Here is a 22,746-nt window from a genome sequence, read left to right on the forward strand (position 1 = left end):
AAAACATAAAGAAGAAAAAGAGCAGTATTAACAGGAGGTATTTCTGTGAGGTCACTACATTGCGCACTTTTTAATGGACTTGATGAACTGCCAAAGAACACATTCAGCATATTACAGTTTTAACTGCTCTCGACTATCTGATTGATCAGGGAAAAGCTATACACTTTCACGCTGACACATGTGTTACCATGGTTACCAAATGATTTGTAGAAATATATGTATATATTATACAGACTGATCACTTCAAAGAGCTCAATATTCAGAGCACTTCTATGATTTAGAGGTTGTCTGCGCATGGCTCTCAACATGGTGGTGTTTGAACCAGTCTTTAACAGCTCACAGTGTTCACAGCAGCAACAGTGCTGACAGGAGGGGATCGGAGGGTGGGCACTACGCTTCTTCGACAACCCTGTAACAATACTAGTGGTAATCACCATTATGAGCACAGGGCATAGTTATGGTGATTAGCTAGCCAGTGGGACGAACACACACAGGGGCTCACATGCACTAACATTCACAGCACACAGAGGGAGCGTGACTTCATTGTCTGCTCTTGATGCCATAATCCACCATATCTTTACATAGCAAATAGTGTGCTGCTATACTGATGCTCTGAATGTCACATACAGGGACTTTAAGATTGCTCCCCAAATAGTTCACCACCAGCAGATGGATTTATTAGTAGTTTAGCTTTTGAATTCATGCGGAAGTCACACATCTTGTATCACAAAATCCTTTGGATGCATTTGCTAGCCCCAATGGAAGAAGACTAAGACCTTCCTTTTAAAGAGGTCTCAGTCCAGTTGTTTTGTCTGTACCAGACTTTAATTGACTGCTTTCACACCAGCCCAAACAAACCCAACTAAGCAGGCAAATGCACTAGAGCTACTGAACCAAACAGGTTAGTGCCTGGTGGTGTAGCAGGAGCTCACTAGGTTTACTTTAGGAAATATGACCTTTTCAAAATGTATGCAAGTAATAAGAATTTTCCAGCGTCTCTGTTTGAAGTGTGACTCATTTCACAAAAACTAATATTCTTCTATCTATTGCATCATTTCAATGGGAGGGAAATGATAGATGACTTGCATAAATGATAATTTCATCTCAGAACCAAGTTCCCTTAACAATGGCTCTCAATATATTCTCTTTATATTAAAATTTAAATATAATTTCTATCTCAATATGTCATTCTCAGGTTAATTTGATTGCAGGGTATAATGGCAGGAGAAAAATGAGCTAATTTCCAAAAAAATGGCTAATTAATCAATAGTCTCTTGTTATGATTTCTTGTAAAATGTCCTACAAATTTCTTTTGCTGACCAAAGCAAGACCGATGTAATATAAAGTACTGTCAAGAAAAGCGTCACATTTCAAATTCTGCTGTAAGCAGCTTTCTCTCTTTTCGTCTCTGTCTGTTTGTATACCTACTGCACGTTACCTGGTTTGTTGGCCTGTTTATTTTTTCACTGACTGAGGAAACATGGCAAGAAGAGGATGTTGGTGAGAAAAGACACGCCACTATAACATGGAGTATGGTACCTGGGGAATGGAGAAATGAAATGATAGAAAGCCTGAAATCAGCTGAGGTCTGTTTAAATTCTGCTCAGTCAGAGCACATATAATCCTGACAGGATGATCTGCCCCACATACTGTATTGTGCAGATAGTGTTGTTTTTCTTCTCTCTGAATGACCACATTTACTATCATTTTGCCCAGCATGGAGTGACATTTTCGGTTAATATTTGCCTGATGTCTACTCACTCAAATCCGGAAAGCATTTTAGATTTTGATTGCTGAAACACCCTGCTGATCAGAGCGTATTACATGCCTTTCAGATAGGGCAAGTAAAAATGTTCTGCCGGAACAAAGGGCTGACCCATTTGTTTGATTTGAAAAGGAGACATTGGCACGCGGAGGGGAAAACGGAGAGACGAATCCCTCCTCTGCCTCCACCTGTGCACAATGCATGTCACAACAAATTATACGCCAGCAAATATTCAATTATATACAGATGGTTCACAGAGGAGGAATTCTTCTGACTTTGGTGATTCTCTGCCTTTCATCTAATGCCACAGTAGGCCAAAGTTTTCACTCATCCAATGAAATTCCTCAACATCTGAATGGATTGGCTCACACACACGTCAACTTTTCATCCATCAGGTCAAAATTTTAATGTCCAATTTTGTGGTTTAAAGGTCCAGTGTGTAGGATTTAATGGCATCTACTGTAGCAGTGAGGTTGCAGAACTCAAACTTCTCCCGTGTGCCAAACGTGTAGGAGAACCATGGTAGCTGACAACATTTGGTTTGTCTGTTCTGGGCTACTGTAGAAACACAATGATTCTTAGCTTCAGATGATTATAAACCAATGAAAAAATAGTTATTAATATTACATACCATGTCTGCTGATAGATGCCTCTGAGTCCTACACACTGGACCTTTAAGACCAAATACTTCAAGAATGGCATTTCCATCAGCTTCAGCTGTTGTTATTAGTCACATTTCCATCCAAATGTAGCATAAATTTTAACTGAAATTCCAGCAAATCATCCAAAGGAAATGCAAATCAATGCACCTTTACTGTTGGTGCAAATAAGTTGGACTCATAAAACACATGGTGTTGGTAATTCTACAGTTAGGTACGATCAAACCACTGTAGAAGAAGAGAGCGCAACTCGATAACGTTATTAGATGAGCGGCAGTCAAAGCTCAAACGATGGAAAACCATGTAAAACTGTGATGGGAAAAAGACATTTATGTTTGATTAATGTTTCTTCATTTGAGGAAGGTTACAGTATTCTTGTCGTTCCACACAGATCTGATGTTTTTGTCTCTTCAGCAGAGGCAGAAGCATGACTGATGTTCGATGGCTCATTTGCGCTGTCTTTACACACAAAAATAGATATGTCCATTTCACATGTTGTAACTGTCACTGCCCACATACTTCCACATGTCCTTTGTGTTGGCATAGGTACAGCCAATCAATGGCACCAGAGAAAAGAGTCAAAAGTTTCTGACAACAGCAAATATGGTGACCGTGGAGGAGGTCGTAACAATGTACTTTTTAGTGGAAGCAGCGCTGTAGACAGTGGTGGTCTGTGAGGCCATTACATAGGTCGCAACTTCTGGGCGTAGAATTCTTTTCACTATATGGCCACGATTTGTTCCGTTCTGCCATTTTTAAAATGTCTTCATTGTCTCCTATGGTTGCATCTCACTTGAACTATGCTACACTGCCTCTCCGGTGCTCCGTTTAGTCTATATCTGTAAGCTTTCCAAAAACGTGCACAGAGCATGGACAGAAGGCTCTGTCCGTATCAGTATACGTATCTAACAGGGAAAATAAATGAGCCATAGGCAACATACTTCATGTCAGCATGAAGGGTCCCTTGGCACAGATGTGCAAAGAACCCTATCATCTTTCCTGTATAAAAGGAAGACACACAGTGTTTGAGGTAGGTAGTTTTGTGTCTTTTCCTGGTTGGTACGTGTAAAAGTGCCCCCTGACACTTGGAGCCCCTGGACCTGTGCCCCAGTAGGCCTGTTAGTAATCCATCCATACATGTAAGTCATGATCTATTCGCTAAGTTTGTTTCCATTGCACTGTACTGTATTTTGTTATTATTGATATATGAATCTTTCCACCTCAGCCAAGAATTAAAATATATATTTTTGCAAATTATTTTTTTCCTGAAATTCCAGCAAATTTTTATATTCGCTGGAATATGTGCTTTATGTGCTAATTCAAAATGACCACACAAAAAAGGTGGTTCAAAATGCACTAATTGTTAGGAAGTTCACATTCTGATACTAGTATTTAGCTCAAAGCAAGACTGTGGCCAAGTGCAGCCTCCAGAGCTGCTGGCATGGCTGTGGACTTGTTTAACTTTTTCTTTCTCTGGTAAGTATCTGTCTTTGTGTCAGCACTGCCTTTATAAAGTAGACCACACAAAAGTAAGAACACTGCCAAACAGTAGGTAACAGAAATGTGCCAGGCTATGCTTATTTTGGGGAAATCTCCCCCTACACATGTGGCTGCCTGACAGGCGTTTCACAATAAGGAGGAGGAGAAGTTGGCAGAGATGCTGCATCATTCTCAGATTGCACTCACTGATTCACCATTTGTCCCATCAGACAGACTGAAACGTTGTAGCTACGTGATGAAGGGGTTTTAGTTTCCGGGGAAATCACAATACTATTCTCGAGGTAGACTTCAACATTACATCAAAATCCTTCCCGACGGAAAAAAAGATAAAAGAAACTGTCCTGTCTTTGTGTGGAGGAGGAGGGTGGAGATACAAATTGCAGTCCACCAACTTACTGGGACACGCTGTAATGTGCCAAGTCAACACTTCATTCTCTTTTAAGGATCACTTTCAAGTTCTTTTGCAGTGAATGAAAGTGACACAGTCGGCAGAACTACAGCATCTCAGTCAAATTAACTTAATAACCCTAATTAAATGAATCATAATAAAATGAAGGGCTAAATAGGCAGTAACTGCTTCAAGCTGAGATGAAAAATTAACGTGGCTGCTGTGACCATAAAACAGCATAAAATGTTATGTCTAATATTTTCGTGTTATATTATTCATTCTGTCCGCGGTGGCCCGACTTTTCATACACTGCTAGATAAGCTGTCAAATCCCATTAAAGCAAAAGTATCACTGATTGAGTGAGCAGAAGCTTAAACTGAGGGAATCCAGGGCATGTGATTACTGATGGATAGATATGGCATAATAATAGGACACTCAATATGGGATTCAGATTTTTGAGAAGTTATTAGAAATTTAGAGATTTCTGCACATACTTTTTTTCAGGGGAAACACTGGTCCAGACTCCACGAGAATTGAAATAGTTCTTTTGTTCCTCGGCTCTAACTCAGACTGAAGACTTAATGGAAAAATCCTCTCTTGGATACACTTACACTCTTATGTATTATCAATCTGTGGTGCTCACTGCATGCCAGAAGTGATTTAGCATTGAGGTGACATAAATTATTTTTTGGGTTCCCAACTTCCTTCAACTTGCCACACCTGCTTCGGCTTCAGTTAGCGATTTCCTGCTTTTCGCTAAATGCCATTCGACAACTGCCAGAGAAGTGAGGGAAAGCGTGTTGCATTGGGCCATATGTGTCTGCACAAAGTGTGTAGCAAACAGAGGTAGCATATAGCGAGGGTCAAAAGAGTCCCACCCCTGACTCAAACCACAGCATATCACGAGGCTGCATTGCATTGTGGTCTGTTGAGGCTGCTGTCAGCAGAGAAATTGGTTTCTGTGCCTCTTCTATAATGCATTTCTCTTTTATGATGGGGTGTTGAATGCCAGTGTAAAATTGTGAGCCAATCCTTCAGTGTGTCTGACACCAAAACTAGATGTTCAACCCTGAAGTTATAGCCAACTGGAAATGCTGCAGTGGATGAGACATTATGCGCTCAAACAATAAACTCAGTCCAGGAAACAAGGTACATCCCCAAATTGCACATTCAAATTGCTTGATAAGATAATTCCTTTAAGGCATTTGTATTAATTGCTCAGATAAGACTGGGAATTGACGATTTAAGACTTTAGACTTCTTTTTTTTTTTTTTAGACTACTTTCCCGAGGAAAAAAAAAACAATGATTGTCCTCCCAAGAAAAACAGCAGCATCACTTGTTTCAACAAATGCCCCAAAACAACACTCGGCTGTAGGAATTATGACTTGTCTGTTGGGAGCAACGATGAAAATAGTGTTACGTTGTTATAGTGCCACAAACTCAGGAAGGAGGTTGAAGAGGTTGTCTGGGTCTGTAGAAATTCAGATTTTAGCACATCACTGTTCCTGTTTCCTACCGACAGTCAGTGTTAATTTCTTGAAAACCATGATCCTTATGATTCCCCAACCATGAAGTCGTTATTATTGTAACCATGAGAATTAATGGAATTAGAATTTTTAGAGTAATTTGTGGCAGTTTTGGAAGGCACTGATGTTGCCCTGACAAGGACATCAGATCAGGAAATGATCACAGCCTATGTGTCGTTCAGGGGAGCGGTTACAAACGACACATTTTTGTCATTTGATTTAGAAGACTTGTTTGATTTAGCCATGCCAGTGACATGACTCAATGGATAGCTTTGTCTGTCGGTTGATCAGTTTGGACTTAAGTATCTCAACACCTATGGATTGCCATGAAATTGTGTGCAGACATTCATAGTCCCCAGATGATGAATCCTACTAATGCTGGTGATCTCCTGACTTTTCCTTCCATTCTACGGTTTACAACTTAATATTCGCAAAATGAATGACATTCACACCAGCCTCAGCCATACTTGCCAACTTTGAGACCTCAAAAATAGGCAGGATTTCTAAACCAAAGTGGCAGTCGAGGGGGTTCTGGGAGCATTTTCCTACGTTCTGGTGACTTTTAAGAAATGAAAATAACAAAATAATATGTACACTGCATCAGCATTTTTATATTAAATACATTTAAATTGGTTTTGATTTTGATTAATTCCTCTTGTACTCTTGCAGACTACCACAAAGAAGGAGGGAGGCCAGGCTGTAGGCTTGGCCTGTGTCAGGGACTCACAGCCGGCTGTCCTCCCTGGCCCACACACCCCGGGGTCATGGATGCCTAAGCAAGGCAGACGTTCACGGTCTCTGGAAGACAGCTGGGTACCCTGCTGTGGTGGGGTTGGTCCCCCCCGACCCCTGAGTGTTCCGTTGGACTTAGGCACGTGTAACATGGTCAGCATGTAAATGAGGTGTCCACCAGCAGCCACGCCCAACTCATGCAGGCCTGACGGGGGCCCCTCTCCGGAACGGGAGTATCGGAGAAGGAGGAAAGAGGGAGAGAGGGGAAAGCCTCAACTGGGAGGAAATAGTAGACTTAAAGCTTTGGCATATACACGCTGTAAAACAGGTTGTGATAATGAGAAGGAAAAAAAGGTGTGAAAATATGCTAACTGGGAGATTATGGGAGAATTGTGACCCTGGGAGGAAACCAGGAGAGGGCAATGAAAAACTGGAGGCTCCCGGAAAAATCTGGAGGATTGGCAAGTATGGCTCCAGCTGTACTTTGTGTCCAGTGCTAATTAGCAAACGTTAGCATGCTAACACACTAAACTAAGATGGTGAACATAGTAAACAGCTGTGTGTCAGTAAGCTATAGATTCGCAGGGCTGCTTGCATGGCTGTGTTGTAGTTGCTTAGCACTTGTTTTCGGTAACGCATCCAGTTAATTACTGACATCAAGCGTCTTCACTAACTGGAATTTGAGATTTTTACCACCAGACAGGGTTTCCACCAAACATACTTCTAATTAACTCAAAATTGGTTTTAGCTGATTCACCATTGCCTGAACAAAATGGCCTTGAACACGAAAAAGAAGAGAAGTTTAATATCCCATTAAATATTCATCATGGTTTATGTGTGGCTGCAGGAGGGGAGGACCACTGGAGATTGTGTGATGGGAGAGGATGTATTAGTTTGATTTATCTCAGTGGTCTTTTTCATTTTTACTCAAATTAGTTTGGGAAAAATGAGTCCTCTACTTCCATTTTAAAATTCCCAGAGGTCCTTGTTACATTATTTTGTAAACTAAAGTCCCGGCATGCATGGACCCTGATTTGTTTGTGGCAAACAAGTTCATTTGATCTTGGGCTTAAGTGAAAGACCAGGTTATTGTGTTATATCAAGTGCATTATTGGAGTTAATGATGTTGTCAATCAATGCTGACCTCAATTTAAAATGGAGGTTTGGAGGTCACCAAAGCGATGACTTTCATTTCTTTTTTTCCCTCCCCAGCAAAATGTTCTCTCAGTGATCTACCTGCGACTATGATTTGTCTGGCTTTAGGCTTCCTGCAAGAGCCTGTAATGATCAGTCAGAGACACAAACAGCAGTTCGTTGTATATGTTCTGTAAATAAGTCTAACCCAGAGTGAAATTCAATATTGCCTGTGTTGAAGCGTGGAGGAAGAACATCATATTTTCTGCCTGTGCCAGATTAAGCTATTAGCAGGCTGGGCCATGTTCTATTAGTACATCATAATGAGAATAATAAAATCGTGAAAACATCTATTGAATGAAAGAGGAGATGCTAAGATTAATTATTATGAAACAACAGAATTGCCATATTCATTTAAACAAGCCATGTTGGATTAGAGGCTATAATTGCACAGATCTTGTGTTGCCTCTCTCTGCTGCTAGGCTTGTTAAATGTATTCCACCTCCTCACCAGAGCAGACATCACACCTCCAAGAGGAACATCTGCCAAAAGTCAGAATCATACATATCGCAGAGTATGTTTGTTTGGGGGAGATCTCACCCCACGCACAGAGCAACCTGAGAGGCGCTTAACACCACAGATAGGTCTGAGGTCTGACTATGTGCATTTGTGCTAATGAATCCCACTGCAGCGTTTTAACTCAGCATGAAGTCACAGCCTTGGCTGGAACTAAAAGGGATGCTGTCTGAATTCAGTTATGTGTGTTTTAGATAGATTTTATACTAAAAGTCTGCCATTGGCACGTCTAGAGGCTGGTATATAGTTAGTATAGAGTCTTTATTAAGTCATTAAACGCTGAATGAGCTGACCGTTTGTTCAAGAAGTAGTTAGCCATTTTGGGAAACAAGCATTTTTGCTTTTTTGCTGAGGATTAGAAGAAACGACTGGTACAGCTTTTGTCTGTATGCTAAATATGAAGCTACTGCCGCTTAGCTTAGCATAGCATAAAGACTGGAAACATGCCCCCTTCCTGGTGTCCCATTTTGATATTTAAGGTTGCCATGCAAGAAATAGTCCGACCAAGAAATAGTCTGGCACATAGCGCCCTACATCACAGGCATGTTGCTCTTAAGGTTCATTTATTCTCTTATATAGCTACGCTAATTTCAAACATGATCGTCATGGCCCTCCTATTTCCATGCTCCCTTAACGTTGCCATTGATACATCACCAGATGGCACTAAAGGGCAGGGTCAAAAGTCTTGACAACAATAAACATGGTGATGGTGGAGGAGGTCATAATAGTGTACCTTTTAATGGAGGCAGCTTTGTAGATGGTGGTGATCTGGGAGCAGATTAAATATATTGCGACATGTGGACAGAGAATTCTTCTCACCATATAACCATATATATTATATTTGGTCATTTTTAAAATATATTCATTGTGTCCTCAAATTGTATCTCACTTGAAATTCCCCCATGATCTCCACTCTTTTTGTGCTTATCTGTAGGCTTTCAGAAATCATGCACAAATACAGGTGAAAGGAATTTACCGTAGAGGATTTTGTTTCCTTCGGACAGAGCCAGGCTAGCTCTTTATCCCTGTTTCCAGTCTTTTTGCTAAGCTAAGCTAACTGGCTGCTCAATGTAGCTTCACATTTACTGCATAGACATGAGCGTGGTATCAAACTTCTGTCAGTCGCACCCTTGGCAAAAATGCGAATAAGTGTGTTTCACAAATTGTCGAACTATTCATTTCAACATCTACAATATGAATTATATTTTTGTCTTATATATTCATATATTATTATTATATTTGCTGCCCTGGGCAATTCATTTGGCTTGTTTGTAGAAAAAAGAATAATAAACATACACTGGAGAAAAAAAAAAAGCAATGCCACTGCTACGGGCACGTACATCACATGCTCTGTGCGACGTTTTTTGCACAGCAAACCTATCGTGCTTAGGGTACTCAAATGGCCAGCAGTGGCCCCGAAAAAAGTCACATTTTGTTATGTGACCAACAGGTCCCAATGTAAAAAGCACTGCCAAGCAGTGATAGTGCACTAAAATCTATTACAATGACTTACTTACATCTAGCCTGGTTCCAGACCATAGATCCCACTCACTCAGCTGAGTAGGCTTGCATCTCTGGTCTGGCATACTTCAATGAATTTGCGATTTATCTCTTTTTAACACCGGGGGTGGGGGCGGGTCTAGCGATTAGCCAATCAGCGCCACGCTGATGTCAAGCTGTACGCCAGTGGGTAACTGGTGAGGATAGCAACAATGGCGACCGCTACAGATCCTACAGACCACATTAACGATGCTATCGAGGTATTTCGCCACTACTCACGTTAATGGAGGACCAAATTAAGGAAGCTGCTAAACTGGATTTAACGGCGATGCAGCTGGGCATGCACGACGACGGAGACATTTTAAACGGGCAATGCTCGCTTGTTTTCGGCACCCCCGAGGCATGGATACTAATGACGTCACATTCTGGGTGAGTCATTGATCTCTACTGATTGGTTAGGGAAAAATCAAATTCCCTCCCCCTTGTAAATCGCCTTCAGTGGAAGCCATGTCAGACTGAAGGTTCTGGGAGCTTCAGTCTGACACTCAGGCTAACTTACATCACCACTGCTGACAAGTGATACATGACGCTAAAAAATGATGTTCTGTAAGAGCCATTACAGCCAATTCACTTAAAAGGCTGTTTCTCCCTGCATTTTGCTGCAGTTGAGTTTGAATCGAGTCAAGTTGACCAAAGCCCATTTCTCACAAAATCATCAGGTATGATAAAAGCTAAGTAGTCTACTTCTGTGGACCCATAGATCATTGCCATCCAGTCTTGCAGTTACAGTAATTTCCCATTCCAGAAAACAAGAAGAGGACCAAGAAAAATGAGGATTAATGGCACAAGATTTGCTTTTTTATGGAATAACCAAAAACGCAAATGATGTGTCATTTATCATACAGTATGTGTGTTACCTTTCATCACAGCATGTGTTGTATTATCATAAATAACAACAGTACATGTTGTCCCACAGCATACGTACAGACTGATGTGTCCGAAAATGACGCATCCTTTTTTAGAGGCTGTTCTACTCCTGTGGCTAACCTTTATTTGGCAAGTGAGCCACAAATATTGAAAGCTGTCAAAGTCCCTTCATATGAAGGAAGCCTGCCTTCTGTGCATTTACGCACAGATGAAGTGCAAGCTGCCATCTTGGCAAGAAGAGGCAGTGTATTTTCATCGCTCATCATCTTTGTTTCTTATTCGTGACATTTTAAAGACAGGGCTCATATTCTGGAGCCTAAAAATTAAACAAATGTTTGTTGAATAAAATGTACCCACAGCTGCAGGATCTGTAATAAGCAAACACCGGATAGATCCATAGGAGCCATTAGTTTTGAATATAACCAGGAGGTGGATGCGGGGTGCCACTTTACTGAGTGCAAATGCGGGGAAAAATGAGAACAACTTGATGCATGATTACAGCCTGTGCTGGCCTAAATTGTTACTTTAAATGCTAGTTTGAGCATCAGAGTGTTAACACTACAATGCGCCTGACCCTGTCTGCTTGAAAAAATTAGTGAAGTTGAAAATTGTAATTATTTTTAGTCTAGTCGTTCGGACAACATTTGTATCAGTCAGATAGATGCACCAGCAGTGGCCCACCCACCTTTCTCTTCACTTCCTCTGCTCTCTCACAGCCCACTTTAATTATCTGTGAGCAGGAGGATCCCCTCACCTTATTAATGCTTGCAAATTCTGCCCAAGTACAAGAATTGCCTTTGGCTGAGATGGTGGGAATTTTCACCTTAATATTTTCTCAACTAACTTTGCAGGGGGATGATCCGTGGGTGGACGTCAACCACTGCAGCTGCTCTGTGAGCACAGAAGTGGATGGCATTCAAGGGAGAGAGGGCTTTTTTTAATAATGTGCCACAGAAGACCGTGGAACCGCACAGTTCAAAGTGTTCATCGAAATTCACACTCGCAGAGTTCAGTTTGCAGTGTCGAAGCCAACCTGCTGAGCTGTGCTGGAGGAAATCTATAGAAACAAATTTACTTCAAGTCTGTTGGTCTGGGTATGTGCAGAAGATAACAGGCTTCAATTACAAAGCTCTTTCTTCTAATTGAAAATGCAGCTAATAGCTTAAGTGCTTGCTATCTGGGATAGCTAAAATAATGTGCAGGGGGCTCACTGGGTTGGGGCATTTAGAGTACGCTTCTGACATTTGGGTTTTAGACCCTGGAGCAGCCTTTTTTTCCGGATATACGGTATCTTCATCACTTTCATCTTTCCTGACACTCTCTGCTGTGTGCCATTCAATAAAACTGAAAAAGCCTCCTCATATATCAGGAGAGATTGTGCTGCATTGCCTGTATTGAGATGCTAATAGCCCTAGACACTATCGCTGCACATCATGGGCTTCTTGTACTGCGACCTCCACTGAATTCTGATGCAAGTTATGTGGCCAATAAACATGATACTGTATTGGATCAAGTAATGTAGCCGTTTGAAACAGATTGAAAGTGTAAATGCATCACTGCAACTTAAAGCCCTGACACACCAAACTGACATCAAAGAACTAGCAGCAACAAAGGCCAACTGTTGCATTGCCTCATGTCAACTGTGTGCCAAAAAGTTGCACTTGAACTAACTGCAAAGACTACAGCCAACGGCCAACAAGCATACAGTATATGCTCTGCACCTGCATGAAGAAGAAATAACTCTCCATGCCAGCAGGCGGTGGAAGTCTGTCATCATCATTCAAAATGGGAAACCAGAAGACTGATAGGACGGATCATAGATTTATGATAATACCTAGATACCTGATGCCAAAATTCGGAATTGCTCATCTGGCGCATATACCAAAAAAAAGTTTTTAGCTTCCGGGTTTACTTCTGTTGTATGTGGCCCACTGAATATGTGTAGTAGTGTTTCTCCCGCTGGCCCCACCCATGAGTTCCCGCTCGGCTCAAAGACTTTACATTGTGATGATGTCACAGATCTTTAAATTACTTTTGTCAGAATGGAACTTCCATGGATCAAAAATTCACAATAGAAAATGTCATAATTGACCTTGTTTGCAGTTCATGGTGTCCTGTCAACATCTCTTTCATAATAATGGCCTATGGATCTAATGCTTTTTGGGCTGCAGGACATTTTTTTGCTGCAATATTGTGAGAAAAATTTGCCTTGTGCTGGCAAACAATAACACAAACCATTAAGAATTGTTCTTGCTAAAGAGCTCAGTAGCTAAAACAATGTTCTTATCCCATATAACAAGTTAGTTTCCATCTCTTGGCTTTAACCATTTGTTTGCTTTCCTGACTTTAGTTTCTCTTCTTGCACTGATCTGAACTGCCAGTCAGAGTGATGCCATTCACCGACGGGCTCAGTCATCTCTGGCACCAATTCAACATGCTGAATAGGCTAGAAAATAAAGCCAACAAGGGCTGACAAGGGCCGACAAGGGCCAACTAGTGCCAACGGCGTGGGACATGCTGCAAGAACTGGGGTGACAGACGCTCACCGACGGGCCGACAATGACCAATGGCAGACCGTTGGCTAGGTGTGTCAGGGTGCTTGAACAGCGGCAGATCTTCCAATAGGTTACACAGACAGCTGCCTAGGGCACTACCCTGTGCCCCCCATCAACCAGTCACCCACCAAATTTTTTTTGTTTTGTTCTACGTGTGCCACTGCACTTAAACATACATACAAATCTGGTTGTGTTTTGGAAAGTCCCCTGCTCTACTCTGTGTCCTTACTTTGCATTGCAGTGTTTGGCACAAAAGTAACAGACACACACACATACAGGGGGAAAAAAAATTCCATTACATTTTTAACAACTAAGGCTGCTCCCTTGAGCTGCAGAGGGCAAGGAATAACAAAGCTGAGGGAAGTCTCGGCTCCTTACCTCTGATGGGCTATTAGTTATTCTAGCTAGCAGAAGCCCCATTAGGTCTGCCATTTAATGCTCCCATGCCACATTCTCACATGAAAGCTACAAGATTGATGAGCCGACCATCTCACCTCAAGCTTCTTTTGCGTTTGAGAAATGCTCGCCCGCTGATAATCTGACAAAGAGCTGATTTAGCTACCTGTGTACCCCGTCGTATGTGACATTACTGAAAACAATGAAAGATATTTGAGTCGGCCTCTCCGGTGACTTCGGCAAAGGACACAACAAGAGTGTAAGTGGTGCTACAGTGCAATCCACTGACTTAAAACATATTATGAAATGATTTATAGGGTCCACGTGGCATATAGGAAATGAGCTGTGTGCAAGTGTGAGATAAAACTTTGTCCCTGAGCAGCGCTGACAGATACAACAGAGAAGAAAGATGTCTCCTGGACTTAACAGCATGTCTGGTGAATCCGACAAAAGGTGCCGCTAAGATTCCAGTGACATGACGTCTTTCCCAACACAACACGTCTTGTTAATCACACTTAGCCATACTGCCAAATAAAAAAAAAAGATGCTGGACAAAGGAAGAGTGATGCATAGCATTAGGGAAAAAAGGACTACACGGACAAAAAAAGTGCCTCATTAAGCATGAGCAAATTGATTAGTCTTTCTGTCAAGGCTTTCTGTCTCAATCCCTCTGTGCCGTACACTGGTTCAGAGTCAGCCATGTGAAGAAGTCTGGCTTTAGGATGAGAATTTCAATTTAAACTTTTTGGACAAAACTTTGTAGCCGAATAGATTCTTTATCTTTCCAAGATTAAACAAAAGTAGCATAATGAAGTTTGTTACTGCAGCAGTACACTAAAGCCAGACAGAAATCAAGCCCAAATGCATAATTTATCTTTTTATTTGGCTGCAGGCCTTTATAGTGTTCTCCAGCCTGCGGTGACTGTTTGAACTTTGCAAATTAAACTCCTGAGTAAAATCTTAAGTACATGATTGCTGGAGGCAGAAAAAGGAAAATGAGATATATGATCAGCTGGTATGATAGTAAATATTTACATATTTAATACAGCAGAAAACAAATATCAAAACTCACACCGCTTGTGTATTTGCTACCACAGCTGTAGTAGCAAACGCACAGGATAGGAGAGGACCACCTGCACAGTGACTTGATCTAATCATTTTTTGTCATTCCTTTCTGGACAGCAAGCCATTTGTGAATAAATAATAGGCTCTCTGATAATACATAGATTCATCAATGAGCTCTTTTATGTCAAGAATGAAAGATGAACCTACTTTGTGCATAATGCATCTTACTGCATGCAAGTTCTCTGGGGAGAGGAGCTGCCACTGCAGTTTCTGCTAATGGGAATCATATTTTAGCAATGAAACTGTATGATTCAGAACAACAGCTGGGTAATCACATGGAACTGAACAAACCCAGCATATTGTACGACAAGTCACCATGCACCGACCTTTGCTTCCTTATCCCAAAACAGACAAAAGCAGAGGAGAAAAAAAGGTACTTTTCTCCGCGGATTGTTAGAAAATTTACCTCTCATGCCTCGCAGTGGAAATGGATTTTTGGAGGGCAACGGTCATACCTCGCATTCCCTGGAGCCTGAGATGGTGTATGTGTAAGGTCCTGTCCCATTAACCAGCACATCCATAGTCTCTGAGTGTGAAGGCTTGTAGTCCACATAGTACTCTTGCAGTGGTGAATTAAGGGAGCGCTCTGTCTCCCGTGACTTTTTCTGGCGCTTTTTAACCGCCGAGCGCTGCTGAAGCTGTTTGATGCTGCTGGGATAGCGCTTCCATGAGACGTAGATTACCAGTAGAATTATAGCCACAGATAAGAGGAGGGCCACGCTACCTGCTATGATCTTGTGGAAGGACACATACTCAGTGTCTGGCAAGGGGATGGTGGGGGAGGCCTCGGAGGGAGTAGGGGAGGCTGTTCTGTTCCAGATCAGCTTCTTATCCACCACAGATTGTGTAGGGAGAGGCAGAAGCTCGGGTTGAAAAGCAGAAGTGAGGGGCGATGTCGTTGAGGGCACAGGGGCCGGTGTCGCTGTGCAGATGTTGTAAGTCTCCACCACGTCAGTCACTTTCTCTCCTTGTGCCTCTTTGGGTCCTGCACAGATCATCATGGACTCCTTGTTACCTTTAAAGGCTTTAAGCCAGGCCACCAGGGGACATATGTTGGGATTACAGTACCACAAATTGCCAGCCAAACTGATGGTGGTGAGTGAGATCCAAGCCTCCACTGCCTGCTGAGACACATTGCTGAGCTTGTTGGAGTCCAGGTTAAGAGTCTGCAGATTAGGGAGGCATTGAAATGTGCTCGGATCCAACACTTGGAGCTCATTTCCCGAGAGGTCCAGCTTTTGCAAGGAGGTCCACATCCACGGCAGGCCCTGGGTCAGCAGTTTGATACGGTTCCACTGCAAATAGAGCGCCCGCAGGTTAGTCAGGCGGGGGAAATGGGCAAAGTTTATCTTTGAGAACTGGTTGTGCTCCAGATGAAGCTCGATGAGCTTGAGGAGTCCTGCAAAAGCATTACGCGTGAGGCTCCGTAGCCTGTTGTAGCCAATATCAAGAAACTCCAGGTTGCGACAGTCAAGGAAAACTCGCATCGGGACCGTTTTAAGGGAGTTTGACCTCAAGTGCAAACTGAGTAGTTTCCGCAGACCCACAAACTGATTAGGCTGGAGAACCTGCAGTTTATTGTAGGAAAGGTCTAGATTACGTAAATTTGGAACGTCATGAAAAGTGTTGTTTTTCAGCAGTGTAATCTTATTCGAGCTCAGAATTAGTTCTTTGAGCCTCCGTATCCCATGGAAAGCCTGGCCGTCCACAGCATTAATGTAATTGTGGTCGAGGTAGAGCCAAACCAGTTGACTCAGGCCTGCAAATTGGTGGGCTCTGAGGTTCACAAGGCTGTTGTAACGCAGGGAGAGGCCCTGTGTGCCCACAGAAACGTTGCTTGGAACGTCACGGAAGGCGTTGGATTCGCAGTATATTATTTTCCCATCACATCTACAGCTCTGGGGGCAGGGACGCTCACGGACACCACTCGGAGCAGCAAGCAGCCAGGCGGGCACCACCACTGTGAATACAAGCCATCGGAAAAGCACTAGAAGTCCTGCAGACACACAGAAAAGTGATAGACTTAAATGCATAAAACATACAAATGAGGAGCAATATACAGCTGAGAAGAGAACAAAACAGAATTATAATTAAATGAAATTGAATCAGGGCACATTATAACCCACACTGTGTTCTGAAGCATTTGTTAACAGAGGGGGTTATTTGCAGCCTGCTTCATTTGCATCCCTGTGTTCATGGCAAATCTAGACACACACTTCCATTCATTATCACAGTCAAAGTCATGTTCTTGAGACACTGAAAGGAGACTGATAACCACATGCATCAGGCATAATCCGTCAAATAGTTGTTGATAGAAAAACCTCCTTCAGATCCCCCAGCCTGCAGTCATCACTCACAAACCGCGGAGGGCAAAGACACCAGCAACATGAGCTTTAAGTAAACTGTAATTAGGAAAATGACTAAAGACTTTGCGCAGAAATGCAGACCATAAGTACCTTGCGGAACAGTGTACATACCCATATTTGCGCGGTGTCGGCTCCTCCTCATGGTTAGGGCTCTCTGTTGCATGCGTCCCAGGTCCACATGTTAGACGCACTTGGCGTTTTGTCCAAATAGTTGGACACGCACCCAGGACGCCTGTCTGCACGGGAAATATACGCACTTTGCGCCGCAGCCGGATCCGCTTTGCGCACAGCCGCACACCTGTCGGAGATGTGAGTAGCTCCAAAAGGTGCGCATCAACCTCTGTCTGTAGTTTCCTACGTTACCGCACAACATCAGCTTGATAATGCATATTTCGGACCGCCACCTTACAAAGCCCTTGGATGGACGCACTCAAGCTTGTAGCCTCATGAGAATGACACTGTTGAGCGCGTGCTTTAGGGAGGCGAGAAAATACATTTTAAACACCGAGTCACCAATTGTTAAATCTAGGTTAAGTGACAGAAAAGACACCGGAAACCAGGCAATGAGAAATTTGACAGGATTAAACTGAAGTCCGAACCCGACAAGTTGGATGTATCCAGAATCAGATGTGGACAGCGGAGGGAAAAGGCGCAGTCTGCTGTGGATTAGACCCGTTGACCGTGGCATCAAGAATAAATCAGTTGTATAGCAACAGGAATGATGTTGGTGTAGGATTATACTGAGCTCACTGGTGCTCGTTTCAGGACTTGAGATGCCCTCTCCTGGTCACTGAGTGACTCTCCGCAGCCCACACCAAAGTAGACTTCATTGTCCTCGTGAACAGAGCCTGCATACTAATTACAGCAGAGGAATGGGATGTCTGTTTGCTCTGCATTTAGATATTTGTGAAGATGTACAGCCGGTCAAACGCCTCTGAGCAGCCTATAAATGAGCATTTTTGCAACACGCTCATTGCAAGCTTAAATACAAAATAAATTAAAAAAATATATATAAAATTACTGAGAAATGGTTGTAACTTTTATGACCTAAATTTTGATTACAGGCACACATGACAGCTGAAGCATCAAAAATAGAAGTACTCATTATGCAGAATGGCCCAATTTAATGTTATATATTATACATATTTAGTAAATATATAATATATGATGTAATATTACTGACGCATTAACATTTAAGAAGCATTTGGATGCTGAAGCTGGTTGTTGTACTGCTGATACATCTTTAATGTCTGCCTTTATTGGGTTGTTTCATCTGTAAGAATAGTATTTTAGAAGTTCATGTAAAATCTAAAACTGCAACTGTGTTAAATACATGTACATGACTTAAAAAATACAATATTTTTCTTCAAAATGCAGTGGAACCGAAGTATTGCAGCATAAAATGTAAATACTCAAGTAAAGTACAAGCACCTCAAACAGGATGAGTTTAATTACTTTACATTTAGTTATTCCCTTCACTGTAATTAAGTCAAATTAGGCATCCGTATGCTGTTGTGGTGCCACCTGCCTATAGTTCAATGCATTTTATATCATATAGCCTGCAGGCTGCCTGACACTGTATCAGCAGTAAAGCCTGCGTTAATTATGATTACAATGCCTGTCTCCAAAGGTGCAGTGCTGGCAAGAGTTGTAGCTACTAATGCCCCCCACTAACTTCAGAACCCCCAGAGAGGTTTTACTCTGGATGTGAGGAACTATTGGCCAACTCTCAGATGTTAATATGACCCTTAATTAGTGTTTCAATGGCAGGTGGGCCTATAATGAAAAGGTCAGCTATGCCTGGCTTGTGTTGCCATAGAACACAGTAGCAAGCAAGAGAAATAATGTACATTGTCCTCTACAGGACCATATGGATCCACATGTTGGCCACTTCTAATAAAACATTTATTAATCTAGGCTAAATATTGTTTTCTTAGATTTTCTGACTTTGGGTATTTACAATGAGCACATTGTTTGAGATCTAACCAGAGAGACTAAAACAGTAGCCCTATTAGAGAAACTTTTGAGTGGCAGTGTAGGTTCAGCACACGGAGGAAAACAACAGATGGGTTGCAAAGACATTTATTTGGTTTTAAATGTCATTTCTTAACCCATGCCAAAAAAGAAAACAAAGTTAAGAAAGCTCAGCGGGTGCTTTTCACAACTCATTTCTGCGTATTGACACTGAAATGCGTCACAAGTAAACAGAGGGTGCTCTCAAGGCCTCATAATGGGACTTTGAGTCAGGGTCAAAGTCATCACTTCTAATGGGTCCCTCTGCCCTCGTACTTAATGAGTAGCGTAATTACCGGTGATGGACATTAATGAACTCAAATAGCAGATAGTTTGTGACAAAGAAATCGGTGGAAACAAAAATAAAACTGATGCATCCAGCACTTCAGCAGCAGTCACTGATTTAATTTCCATTTTTAGATCAATTAGCTAACTGGAGTTGAAGGACAGGGCATAAACCCACACACACACACACACACATACACACACACACACACACACACACACACACATATACCAAAGTGGCTTGATGAATGGCAAATGCATTACCCAATACGCTGTGCACAGGTTTGAATGTAGCATGTCCCTCAGTGTACCTGCATCAATGTGGTCTGATGATTCTTGTGAACTGAGCATGATTAGCAAGATTAAGATAAAAGAGAAATACAAAATACATTGATTAGACGTAAACTAAAACATGTCACAGAGCATAGTGGCATGTTTGGTGCAACTTTTTAGTGAGTCTTAGTAGCTCTTCCATAAAAACTACCATCAGTCAACCTTCTCAATTTTAAGTTCATAATTATATAATTGCATCATTAACTCACATTGTCCTTTAAGGGACATAAATTATTATTTTCCAACAGTATCTTTATTGATTTTAACAACAATAAACAAGGACATACACATACACACATCCAGTATGTACATATACATCCACAGACACGTAAAAGAAAAAGACACCAGAACAAAATGTCGGTACAACCGCTGAATGTTAAACACACATATATTCCACCTCAATTACAGGTTGAGGATCATGTTATAATACAATACACGTTATATTCATGTACAAATTTAAGAAACTTTGACAGATTTTGACAAATATTTTTTTTTAAATAAAACATTAAGTGTGAACTCATTAATTTTAAAACATTCAGCATATTTCCCCAAACCATAATTTGCTTTTCCAATACTGTAGACATATACAACTTATGTAATCATAGCCTTTATTGCAGTGTGAAATTATGAGACATGTGCTGTCTGTAAAAAGTGTATCATTTTGTCAGAAGCATTTGAGGCATCATTAGAGAGTAAATTATAAAGTGCAGTGCCCTGAGACAGGAGCCCTGAGGTACCCCTGAGGGGGTTGTAGAGTTCTGCTTTTCACAGCCCAGTCAGCAGAACAAAATGTTGTCATTGTACTTTGCTGCAATCCATAAATACATCACATTTCTACATTTCATATGTATCATATAAACATTTCTGAAGTGATGTAGTATATGAGCTGAATTTTTCATCGGGGGTTGGAGGGGGTGTAGGATGGCATGTGACCTAGCTGAGATGCCTGCCAAGCTGCATACCACTGTTAGAGACCAATAAAACAGGCTGTGTTTCAGCAAGTCATTGCTGCTTTCTTTTGGCTTTTTAGGCTCCAAACATGGGTATTTTTTTAGTGTCCCATTGGCAGGGATAGTGCCAAGAAAAACATTTGTTTTTTTACCAAGACATAGCTGCATTTCCTGCTGTGATTGTGCCCCCAAAACCTGGTATTTTAAGCCAAAACATTATCTTTTCCTAACCATAACCAAGTGGTTTTTGTGCCTACACCTGCATGTTAATAACAGCATTGTTGAAATGTAAAGTTTCAATGTACAGTAGGCTGTCCCCTACATAACACCATGCAAATGTAATGTATCTGTACAATGCCAACATTTTTTTCTGGCTTTTTGATCATTTTTTCAACAGTGACACATATTGTAATGTATTACTTACAGTCATCAAACCATTTAAAAACGTTCCCGTTCTTACCTAAATCTGGATAATATGTCACTATGTTAAATGCTTTAGAAAGATTAAGAAGCATGTGTTTTTCATTAAGAGTGTGAATAAGGATGTAGAATTATTTCCACCCTTTCATACCGTTCTGGGAGAGTGCATTTTATTAACTCTAAAGGGCATAAAAGAGTATGTGGTTTATGACACCTGTCGTCCATTAGGTCCCCATTTCATACAAGAAACCCCACACCCACTCACTAGAGTAATTCAAGACATAGAAATCTATTTCACACGAAAATGATAAAGAATAATATTACCAGATATTATTATTTCTCACCCTACTGATATTGACATTAAATTGGGCATATGCACCTCCAGGAATTCAGACCATTGAATCAAGCAGTTATTACGTTTAAATCAACTAGAATTACCATTCCACTGTTGTATCCCTCAGCCCACTCATCAAGTTTATATCCATGTCTGTGAAAACATGGATGCCTCACTAACATCTTCCCCCCGACGACACAGATGATCTATACAGTTAGCAAAGTTTCAAGGTGGACATCGAAGATTAGCACATGTCACCAAATCAGTATCTGATCAAATGTCTCCCCTTCTGTTCCTGAGATATGACATTGAGTAATGGTCAGATAAGTGTTTTATGTAGAATATTACGATGTCACAGTGAAGTTGACCTTTGACCTTCTGGATAAAATTACTTCACCATTTTATCCTATTAGACATTTGTGTGAAGTTTTGTCATAATTAGCATAAGAATTATTTTGTTAAGGCCAAAAACTTTTTTTTTTTTTGAGGTCACGCTGACCTTGACCTTTGACCAACAAATTCTAATTGGTTTATTCCTCAGTCCAAGTGGACGTTTGTGCCAAATATGAAGAAATTCCCTCAGGTGTTGTTAAGGTATCGCAGTCACAAGCATGGGATGGATGGACATATGGACAACCTAAAAACATAATGCCTCTGGCTACAGCTATCACCGGTGCATGTCTGTGGTATATTTATGGCTGAAACCAAGATGGATATCAAACAAAGTCTACATACAAGTACAAGCAATTACAGGTTAAAACACTGGTCATTTTGGTCATGATATATGTAAATGAATGGCCAGTGATTCTTGTGGGGAAAAAACCGTTATCTCTAGTTGTAGTCCAACTCTTAAAAATCACAGCACGTCGCATTTGTGCAATGATTCTATGCTAAGTTGCTTTAAATTCCCTGTGGTCTGTACATCAATTCTTATTTGTGTTGTCGAACCAATCTGACATGACCCACTTTCATATTTCATCTGGCTTTTTGAGGGTATTTTGCTATAACTGGCAGAATGCGAGCAAAGCAGAAATGCATGGATCAATAATAAGGTTTCGCAGTGTATTTATAGTCAACACTGGAAGGAATATCACAACTTTAACTCTTCTTTTAAAGCAACTTAAAGCTTTTCATGCTTTTAATCTGTCTCACTGCTGGAGGTTGACTGCTTGTCAAAACATTCTTTAAATAAAATGACTTGTGTTTTAGATTTCGTGACCCGCTGGCTCCTTGATGATCATCTGTAATTCTTTCTAATGTT

At 41.3% G+C, this 22,746-nt stretch overlaps 1 protein-coding gene across 2 annotated transcripts in view; it reads right to left on the reverse strand.

Moving 5' to 3' along the window:
• Positions 1-17,352, reverse strand: part of LOC125891008 (leucine-rich repeat transmembrane neuronal protein 4) — a 58,681-nt gene extending 41,329 nt beyond the window's left edge. Inside the window, exons 1-2 of one of the 2 annotated variants that reach the window (XM_049579989.1) lie at positions 17,262-17,352; positions 15,240-16,780 (exon numbers count right to left, since the gene is read on the reverse strand). In XM_049579989.1, the coding sequence (XP_049435946.1) occupies positions 15,240-16,780; positions 17,262-17,313 (1,593 nt within the window). In that variant the 5' untranslated portion in view covers positions 17,314-17,352. Of the gene's footprint in view, positions 1-15,190; positions 16,781-17,261 lie in introns of both variants that reach the window. The other variant, XM_049579990.1, reaches the window with a different exon arrangement.
• Positions 17,353-22,746: the final 5,394 nt, after the last annotated feature.

The sequence above is a fragment of the Epinephelus fuscoguttatus genome, linkage group LG6, assembly GCF_011397635.1.
Source record: "Epinephelus fuscoguttatus linkage group LG6, E.fuscoguttatus.final_Chr_v1".
NCBI lineage: Eukaryota > Metazoa > Chordata > Actinopteri > Perciformes > Serranidae > Epinephelus > Epinephelus fuscoguttatus.